Genomic DNA, 10,215 nt, shown 5'->3' with positions numbered 1-10,215 from the left:
TCCCCATTGTCAGACGGAACAGTTGATAAGGCAGCAATGTAAACTGGCAGATGTCACAACCTGTCACCATTTATTAGCACCGAGCGTAGTACTAAATATCCGATGACTAATTCTTCTACTCGATATTCCAGAACTAATTAGCTTGGTGTTCACTTTAATGTTGACTTTTATAAAGCTGCATGTTAAAAATAGATTTCGCTGAAGAAGAAAACTTTTGAGAATCAAGAGACACTGCATTAGATCAGGGCTGACTGATTGCTCACTAGCGTGCCCAGTAGCGTATGTGGTCTGGTTGTCCAAAAGTTCTTTAAAAAAATTTACGTTACTGGTGCTATTTTGTGGACTGTATTTAAGCAAACATAATTTTCTGCATTTGTGGTATTGTCAAAATAAGAAATCTATGATATGCAGAACCAGATCTGAGCTACAGCCTTCTACAATTATACCCGAGGTCAGTTATTTCATTTCATCAGAATATATCATCTGAAGCATGGCTGGTGGGAAATTTAGGCTCTCTGTTCAAAAAAAAAGGCAACTTTACTGCAGTTTTTAAAGGGAGTATGTGGAAAAAGAAAGGGAGTATGTGGAAAAAGAAAAAAAAGAAAGCAAGGCTGTGAGACTATACAGAAAGTAGTCAAATAGTGGTGCCTTTTACATGTGCTATCCCTCCCACCACCCTATCGCCATTGATAAGGGCCCTTCTCCCCTCAGCTAAGCCCCAGTGCCAGACTTACCCACTGCGGTGTCCTTATTCCATCACTCTTGGTAATTTCAGATTACTTCTTGTTTCCTATTTCATTTTGTAACTGTTTTAGCTTTCTTATCGTATAAACACGTGGAGTTTATATTTGGTTTTATGGTAACAGATTATTAGAATTAGACATAAGTAATTTAATGAAGAATTGGTTTTCTTTACAAGTTCCTAACCCTTAAAAGGATATATTACACCCCTTACAATATACTGGAAACAGAGAGAGATTATGGGAAACGTAATCCCATTAGGAAAGGAAACAAAGCAAAACAAAAACAAAGATCAGCTCCATGCTAGTCCCAGGATCTTGGGTAAGACGGGTGAACTCTGAATTCGTGGTTCTTCATAACCACCCCTGGGACAGGTGTTTTTTGGGTCCCGATGTCTGTGTACAGATGGCTTGAGAGATGTACAGTGTCAGCTTGAAAGGAGAGCCACACGTCACCGCCTCCCTCCTGCTTTCGAGCCCACATTCTATTCCTTGGGTGCCACGAGGTCATTGCTTCTTCTCCGTTCATAAAATAAGATGAGGACAGGGCCAAGCCCACCTCTCAGCATCAATGTGCAATGACGCTGAGAAAATCCAGATGAAGACACGCTGAGAACGAGAAATTATAAGACCAAGCTGCCACCTCTAGGCTGAGTTAAATCCTTAAATCTATGTGGAAGGCAGTACTGTACATTTTCCCCAGGTTCGAAGTGAGAAAGATGGGCTGGCCTTGCTCGGAGGAGGCGATGAACCAGTCGGGAAAGGCCACGGACTCAAAGGTGGAGGTACTGCCTGTCCGGCCATGGTAGAAAAGGAAGGGCTCCATGGGCTCAGGTCGGTTGTACAGATCCAGTATTTTCTGGTCCTGAAATGGGACAGAAAATGCCAGAAGGAGAAGCACAGGCTGTTTGAGTAGTTCAACATTACTTGTACACAACATGTAAATGTTCTGAAGTTTGAGAAACCCTATCCGTCTGTTAGAGCAAGCCTAGAAAAACCCATTTCAAAGGAACAGCAGAGTGGGCACGCATGAAATGTCACCTTCCTGCCCCCCACCCTAAACTCCAGAGATGGCATGGAGTGACACAAGGCACAGGTTCATGAACAAGTGGCCACCCTTGAATGACAAATTGGAACTCTCCCCGCACAAGAGGCTGCGGGGACCACCCCACCCCCAGGAAAAGGAAGGAAATGCAAATTTGCTGCAGGAAGCCAAGGTCTTCCCTCACCAAAGCTGCATCCGTGAGACCCCCCCCCCCCCCCCCCCCCAACGCCCCCCCCGGGCCCCCCCCCCCCCCCCCCCGCAAGAACCGCTGCTCTGGCAAAGGACCGCCAGGGCAGGGGTGTTTGGGTTTCCAATTAATTGCCAAACATATGAGAAAGGTCAGAGCCACGAAAAAGGCACAAGAGGGCCTAACAAATCAAAGGACTTGCACTCAAAAAAGCAAAGTATATAGAACAATCAGAAAAGGTTTCTATATTGTATATAGAAGTATATTTGTGGGTGTATATATTTATATATTCACGTATCATTCTATTTAGGTAAGATAAGTATTTCTAAGTAAATTGCATTATGTCCAAGATTCCCCAAAGAGACACAGGAATGGTCCATAATTCAGCCACATTCCACCCTGAGTAGGGGGAATTCTCCCAAAAGATTCCTTTATTCAGTTAATAACTTCCAGTTAATCTAGCCAATTCTTTGGGCAGCCAAAAACCTAGGATTCATCCTTGATATTGCTTTCTTAGATCCCTCCACATTTAATCCAGCAGCAAGGCCTGTGAGCCCTATTTCCAAAATCTTTCCTGAACTGAGCCACTTCTCACTCCCTCCCCTACACCTGCTCCATCCTTACCACCCATTCTCCACAAAGCAATTGAGTTAACTGTAAACTGAAATAAAAAAATGAATAAATAAGATCACGTTACCTTCCGGCTTAAATGTCTTGAATGATTTTCTAATTATCACAAAATTCAAAGTCTTAACAAAGCCTGCAGGGTCAACACCACGCAGCTCTTGCTTACAGAGCTGAAACTGTACTGTTCGGTCCTCATCTTCTTAATCACACTCCACGTTCACTCTGTCAGCCAAGCCCATTGACTCAACTGAAAATATTTCCAGAATCTGACCGTTTTCTTCCTACCTCCATGCTATCCCCATATCTATCAGATCACACCTGGATCACCTCAAAGCCTCCAACAGGACTCTCACCTTTGCCCTTCACACGAGGCTATCAAGTAGCGGACAAAATAATCCCTGGTGGTCCAGTGGTTAAGAATCTGTCTTACAATGCGGGACATGCCAGTTGGATTCCTGGTTGGGGAACTAAGATTTCATGTGCCGCAGGGCAACTAAGGCCGCACATGGCAACTACTGAGCCTGCGGGCCACAACTAAATAGCACATGCGCAGCAACTACTGGGTCCGGGCGCTCTGGAGCTCACGCGCCACAACAAAGATCCCTCATGCTGCAACGAATGATCCCGCACGCCGCAACTAAGACCCAATGCATCCAATAAATAAGTAGGTAAATAAATAAATAATTTTTTAAAAAACCATATGTCCGTTCATGTCACTCTTCTATTCAAAACGTTCTAACAATTTGAATTGATTGAACCTGCCCTCACTGGACACTGCTGGCTCACTCCTTTGCCTCCTATCCCATCTGCTAAAATCTCACCTTTGCGATAATGCCTGCTGTACTATTTACCACACAGCCAGACCCCAGCTGTTACTGGCACTGCCAGTCTCTTAAGCCGGCTCTAATCGTTCTTTCCCAGGAGACATAACACCCTTTCACATGCCACAGATTTACCCATGATTATACTTTTTGTGGACCATTTCTCCTCTCCAACTAGAATGCAAGCCCCAGGAGGGCAGGACCCTGCCATTCTGTGCACTGATGATTCACAAATGCCCACAACAGTGCTGGAGGCCAGTAAGTACACACACATTTGCTGACTTGGATTATATTGAGTTGAATTAAATTGAATTGCAGTAAACAGAAGTTTCAGAAACAAGTTTTTACTAACAGGCAGTTATAAAGAAGAAAAACGCAAAACCAACTAGAGAGCTTGAGAATTAGCATAGTAAAGACTGAAATTTCATAAAAACAGAATAGAAAGATAATGTAGCAGATAATTTAGCGTGTGAATTAAAAGGTAATCAGGACCTGGGATGTTGAACCAACGAGTTCTCCCAGAATGCAACAAGAAAAAAAAAGGACAGAAAGTATGAGAAGTCAGGTGAGATATTGAAGTGAGATCTCAAAGTTCCAATAACTGATGAATAGGAATTCGAAAAGGAGAGGGGAGACAGAATGAAGGAGAGAATATACTTGAATAAACATTCATGGAGACATGGATGGACCTAGAGTCTGTCATAGACAGTGAAGTAAGCCAGAAAGAGGAAAACAAATATTGTATATTAACTCATGTATGTGGAATCTAGAAAAATGGTACAGATGAACCTATTGGCAGGGCAGGAATAGAGATGCAGCTGTGGGGAATGGATATGTGGACACGGCGGGTGGGATGTATTGGGAGATTGGGACTGACGTATGTGCACTGTCATGTGTAGAACAGATAGCTAGTGGGAACCTGCTATATAACACAGGGAGCTCAGCTCGGTGCTCTGTGGTGACCTAGATGGGTGGGATGGGGGGTGGGGTGGGAGGGAGGCCCAAGAGGAAGGGGATATATGTATACACATAGCTGATTCACTTCGTTGTACAGCAGAAACTAACACAACATTGTAGAGCAACTATACCCCAATTAAAACAAACAAACAACGGCTAGAATGTCTCAATATTCCAGAAAGACGAGCCCTCAACTAGCGAGGGGCAGGATAAATCAAATTAAAGTCTATTGCAGGCATGTTATTCTAAAGGAGGAAGGGATAAGTAGGCTTAAGAACAGGAGGATATTTCTTTTTTAATTATAAAATTAGATTTCCTAACAAATCAAGTTCTCAGAAAAGAAACTGAGGTTTTTCTACATTATTTTTCTCAGTCACTCACCTTCAGCTGCAATTTGGGCTGTCCTCCGACGTCCTCACAATACAGACACATTTCTGGATTCTCTATTCCCAAATAAATGGGAACCCCTCTGTCTTCCTCAACAGAGCCTGGATTCTTGCATGGCATAACAGTGACAGTGACTGTTAGATAAGAGGGGATATGGTGTCAGTGCCCCTTTGGAAGGCAGCTGTGTTCGCCACATACCACCAACACACACAGTCCGTGCCCTTTGGAAGTCAGGAAAGACCAGGATCTTCCAGGTAAGGCTGGAAGAGATCTTAAGAGTATAATCCCTACTACCCCAGACCCACAAAGTGGCCAGCCCCATATTCATTCATTCATTCATTCATTCACACCAAGCACTAATCACTGCCCTAAGAAATGGAGCGAACACAAAGAGTTCATCAGAGGGCAGACCCCACCCTTGAGATTTTCACACCTCTGCTTGAACACCCGGAGGTGAGAAGCTCCAACCCCAAGCAACCCCCCTGAGCCTTGGAGAGCCCTGTTCACTGACAAGTATTGCCTAATGTCCTGTTGAAATCTGCCTTCCTGTGCTATCCAACCCATTAGTCCTCTTAGGACACCAGAAGTCTGGCAGAACAAGCCACTCCTCTTCCCTAAGACAGGCCTTCAGATCACTGCTCCCCAGAACGCCACTCCACTCTCTCTGCTCTCTTTGCCCTGGTCCAAGACACCCCTTCCCAGGCAGGTGTGGAATTCTTCCCCCTCCAGGTGAGCTCTGTTATAAAGCCACACTTTTAACCAAAGGCTGGATACCAGTATCCCAGCCGCAATGATGTGTGGGGGATCACATCACAAAGATCAACCGCATGGTGACCGCTCACCTACCTGGAGTCACACTGTTGTTCAGTGGAGCTGTCACGAGGGTGTGACCCTTAAGGATCCACGCCTGCTGATTCAAGTCAAAGCATTCTCCAGTCCAAGGCTTATCCATTTCTATTTAAATAGAAAAGAATAATGAAGAAACATGATTAAGGTTGCTTTATCAGACGCTAGGAGAAAGATTATCTACTCCAGGCCTTTCAGGAAGGACGGTTCAGGGTTTACACATCAAAACTGGCAGCTCTCACATGGCCCATCAGCTCAGCCTTTCTTTCCAGTAAAACTATGAGCTCTGGTGAGGAGGACAAGCCTGTAACTAGTCTAAGAGTTAGACCGTTAATGAGTTAAACCCTCATCCCCATAAGGATACATGTGTCAAGGCCCAGCTACTAACTTTGACAGCCAATTTGTATTGGGCCCAAGGCTAGACCTAGAGCTGCAGCAGTGAAAAAGAAATGGTCCTCACCCTTGCAGTCCAGTGGGACATGGACAGCATTTGGTGGTAAGGTCCATATACAGGGAGGGGCAGAGAAGGCTGGGGTGTCCAGAAGAGACAGGCATGAGTATCCCCAGCCTCCAGACCCCATCCCAACATTACTTGTTATATAGACTGGTCCAGAGCCTTCCATAATTTCTGCCATAGCGGGGTTGTCTCGGCACCTGTGAGGACATTGATACGAGATCTGAGTCTCAGGAGGCATTTCCAGACCCTCCCAAGGATACTGGTTCTTAAGGTCCTGATTCTGGGCAGGGAGCTGGGAAGCCTGGCCTGATACCAAGCCCTCGTCAGAAGATCTAGGCCACCTCCTGGGACAAAACTTCAAGGCAACCTTAGGGAGGGGTATCAAGCAGAAGTTTCCTCCACCCAGAGATCCAGCCAGGGACAGTGTCCCCCTAGGGGTTCCAAGGCCAGGCATGACTTTTGACCTTAAATACCTTAAATACCCTTTGACCTTAAATACAGTTCCCTGATGTCTGTGCCTTCTCCTCCCAGCAGCCCTCCCCACTCCCACTGGCAAATTTGTCTGCCTGGGAACAGGGGAGGGACCCGAGCCAAGGCAACTCTGCCAGGATCCTAGCAGCTCCCCAAGTAAGAAGCAGCCAACTCTGCACAGGACAAGACATGGACCCAGCCTGGCGTGGCGCCAGCCCTAACCACAGCAAAGAGGGATGCGTAAGCGTCAAGGGACCTTCCAGCCACCCGCTGGCAAGAACCTTTATCAAAAGCGCAGGGGACTGAATCGCAGCTCAAGCAGCTCCCGAGAGCAGTGACGGGCTCTGGTGGAGTGGGGAACACTTATCTGGAGAGCATAGGGAGGAGCCAGCTTCCTCAGCGGGGCGTGACAATCTTACGACATGAAAGAAGAAGGCCAGATCCTCCTGCCAGAAGATCCGGTGAGGCTCAGATGAAGAAATCACGGCATCAGTATGAGGAGGACCTGTCTGGGCTCCCTGAGAAGTAAGCACCTAGCCAAGCCCTACCAACAGGGTTAATGACAGACCCTGGGTTGCTCAGGAAGGGGAGACTGAGGGACTTCCCCAGATCCCAGTTCCCCTGCTGTGTCACTCCGGAGCTAGAACTGGACATGCAGGCTCTAAGTGAAGGGAATCCATCACCTGGGCCCAGGAAGCTTGCCCACTGCAGTTTCACTAAGAGAGTCCTGTGACGGCAAAATTAGCTGTGGGCTCAGGCAGGAGCCATATGGCATTTCTGGCCACCCAACTGTTCCACTTCGGTCTGCCCGTGAGTGGAGGGTTAGGCTAAAAGCTGCTCCCCCACTCTTTCAGCCCCTCAGAGATGCACCTCTATCCTCTGGGGAGCCACAGGCATTGAGCAACACACCCTTAACTGAGATAATCCTGGTCTCTGCTACCCCCAAATAGAGTGGACTCCTGACCGGCCCAAGGACTAACGAGGTAGGTAGTGATTTCTCCAAAAACTGAGCCCCAGTTGCCAACTTATCCTTCACCCTCTGTTCCAGTCATGCAGGCCATTTGTAGGTTCTCAACAAATGGTAAGTTATTTTTCTATATGTTTGTTACACACACACACACACACACACACACACACACACACAATCTGCTGAGGTCCCGCATAAAAATTTTCTGAGATGAGTTAACTTGACTGCAGTGAGTTTCAGAAGGCAGATGAGAAGCACCTACAGCTTCATATTCACCTGGAAAAAAAAGCGCAAAGAATAAGACAGAACCTTCCAGGCAAGCACCCCCATGAGCCCCTCTTCCCAACCTTGAAAAGAGTCTCCTTGCTCAGCCTCTCATACATTTCACCCCATCTCCTTTTTGGCCTTAGAGGGACATAGCCTTTTCCTGTTGAGGCCCCAGTCCCATCACTTTTGGTTTCTAGAGTGCGGTTAGTAATTTAGACACTTCTGTTCAAAGCCAAGCTCAGCCCCATCGTCACCCCTTGAGTCCCCTCCGCCCAGCTGAAGAGTCTCTCCCTTATGAGTCAGTCAACATATCCCCTTTCTTGGGATGCTTACCACAAAACAGCATCGAAAAGGCTCCATCTTCTGGCCCCCAAATTCCTTAGGTCTCTGTTTCAATCAGGATCCAGTCTGGAAAGCAGAACCCACACAAGGAATTGCAAACAAAGGGAATCGAACACAAGAAACTGGTAACACACATGTTAGAAGGCTGGAGAGTAAAAAGGACGCCCGAGCTATCCCAGATAGCACCCAATGTGGGAGGGCCCAAGGGACACAACGCAGACAGCTGTATTTCCATTGATTCAAAAGCCTTTGGGAGCAGGTTGGCGCTATCACATACAAGAAAGTAATAGTCACTTAAAGAAGACGGAGGTCATTATGACATTTTACAATGGCTGTGGGACCTGGGGAGAGACGGTGTTTTCTATTCACTTCTTCAGCAGGCTTTATTTGTCTGTCCTCCCAGGCTGATTAATAGCAGGGCTGATTTTTTATTTTCAGTTCTGAGCAAGTTTTGACTCTCAGATTCTGACCTTTTTCGGAGGGGATGGGCCTGAGGGGGGAAAAAAAAGTGGACGCTAAGATCTACTATTAATAGTTTTGTTACTTTTCACCTGAGTTGGTAAATTATTTAGTGGAAGGGTACCTGTAAAACTGGCGAATTCTGAATAAGGCTTGTATTTCAGTTAATATTGCAATATCAATGTCAATTTCCAGGGTTGTAACAACGTACTGCAGCTGGCTAAAATAAAATAATACAATGTATATTTTTTAAAGCTTTTGGGGAAAAAAAGGGGGCGGGGGAATTCCCTGGCTGTCCAGTGGTTAGGACTCCACACTCTCAGTGCCGAGGGCAAGGGTTCAATCCCTGGTCGGGAAACTAGGATGCAAGGAAGGAAGGAAGGAAGGAAGAAAAGCTTTGGTGTATAGCTTGGATTTTCCATGCCCAGATAAAGATCACAAAAGCCTACGTATGATGGTGACATGTGTCTTCTTTAGCCTCAGCCTCTTATTCCACTTGATCTTGACGTTTTCCTGGCTCCCCAACCTTCAGAGAAACCAGCATTCCCAGAATGATCAGCCATCTGCATCCATTCTAAAGTGCCCAGTTTCAACTTTAGTGTGAATGAGTATCAGAGAAATGAGAAGGAATAGTACTGATGATGGTAAGAAGGAAGAACTGAGCCACTGGGGTGTGTAACTGAAGAGCAGAGAGCCCATCTACTAAAGAAATGGACCAGAACTTTTGTCTTAGAGCAGAGTGGATGATTACATGATCCCTTAGCTCTATTTGAGAAGACTTAATATTCACGCTGATTATAAGAAGTAAAGAATGTGGTTTATGAACATAACCCAGTTTGCCAGATTCCATTAATGTTTTATTGTCACCTAGAACAATGAAAATTACGCACACTGTTAAGTGTGGCTTGAATTGAATTCAAGTAAGTATTCATAAAGCCAAAGGTCCTAGACATGCAAATAATTTGAAGAGATCACTAAGGGATCACTAAGTCCAGATTCCAATTTCCAAGTTCTAAGATAGCACCATCCACCCTTGTTTGGTAACAAGTCCCACCAGTCTGCTCACTTAACATGTCCATCATCTTAATAAGTCGAGGAAACATCAATGGAAACCACTGGAATCTCTAGACCTCTTCACAATCTCCGCAATGACTTCTTCATGTAACCAAGTTGACAATCACAGGTAATAAAGCATGAAGCAGTAGAGGTTATCTGGCCCCCACAGTGGAGAAATACACAGAACCAAATTCATGGTATCCGTAGAACTAGGCTTAATCCAGGGCTCTCTGCTGCAGTGTTCACCAGTGCCCTTGGGGTTCCTAAGAGGACCAAAGCCACTGTAGCTTCGATTCTATCATGGCTACCTTCAGGCAGGACTGGCAGCCTGGGCTGGGTATTGCTACTGGAAAAAAACTGGCACTCACCTTGGTTCAACTAATGGGGCAACATAATAGGTATCATGAACCACAAAGAATAGCATGGAGCCTTTGGTACTCTGGTCGATTTGGGAAAATACCAAGGAAATTCCCAGGGCAGCCTCTGCAGTACGCACTGTACCCAACGTGGGTGGGATGATGTAGTTGAACTTGCCCAAACCTCTGCGCCTCCAAACAGCCCAAGCCCATTGTCTAAGACTTGCATC

At 46.0% G+C, this 10,215-nt stretch overlaps 1 protein-coding gene across 4 annotated transcripts; it reads right to left on the bottom strand.

Moving 5' to 3' along the window:
- Positions 1–870: 870 nt before the first annotated feature.
- On the bottom strand, positions 871–6,977 carry IL36G (interleukin 36 gamma). 4 transcript variants are annotated; one of them, XM_027129071.1, is made up of 5 exons: positions 6,958–6,977; positions 6,203–6,264; positions 5,611–5,718; positions 4,759–4,898; positions 871–1,605 (listed from the first exon to the last, which is right to left on the bottom strand). In XM_027129071.1, exons 1-5 carry the CDS (start codon positions 6,960–6,962, stop codon positions 1,396–1,398), a joined length of 525 nt encoding a protein of 174 aa, XP_026984872.1. In that variant the 5' UTR covers positions 6,963–6,977; the 3' UTR covers positions 871–1,395. The 4 variants fall into 4 exon arrangements, with proteins under 4 accessions (XP_026984872.1, XP_026984873.1, XP_026984870.1 ...); XM_027129072.1 differs by lacking the exon at positions 6,958–6,977 and adding an exon at positions 6,820–6,926; XM_027129069.1 differs by lacking the exon at positions 6,958–6,977 and having other exon boundaries at positions 6,203–6,766.
- Between the last annotated feature and the right edge of the window lie 3,238 nt (positions 6,978–10,215).

The sequence above is a fragment of the Aethalodelphis obliquidens genome, unplaced genomic scaffold (genome assembly GCF_003676395.1).
Source record: "Aethalodelphis obliquidens isolate GAN/ISIS:26980383/991018 unplaced genomic scaffold, ASM367639v1 scaffold35, whole genome shotgun sequence".
Taxonomy (NCBI): domain Eukaryota; kingdom Metazoa; phylum Chordata; class Mammalia; order Artiodactyla; family Delphinidae; genus Aethalodelphis; species Aethalodelphis obliquidens.
This window is presented reverse-complemented; position numbering and strand designations above follow the sequence as displayed.

Bases quoted from the DNA above. Each gene is read 5' to 3' on its own strand.
- IL36G (XM_027129069.1), bottom strand. From the start codon at position 6,521: ATGCCTGGCCTTGGAACCCCTAGGGGGACACTGTCCCTGGCTGGATCT. The intron at 4,899-5,610 runs GTAGGTGAGCGG...CTTATCTAACAG, and splicing joins GAACAACAGTGTGACTCCAG to TCACTGTCACTGTTATGCCA. The intron at 1,606-4,758 runs GTGAGTGACTGA...GTCCCATTTCAG, and splicing joins AGCCCAAATTGCAGCTGAAG to GACCAGAAAATACTGGATCT.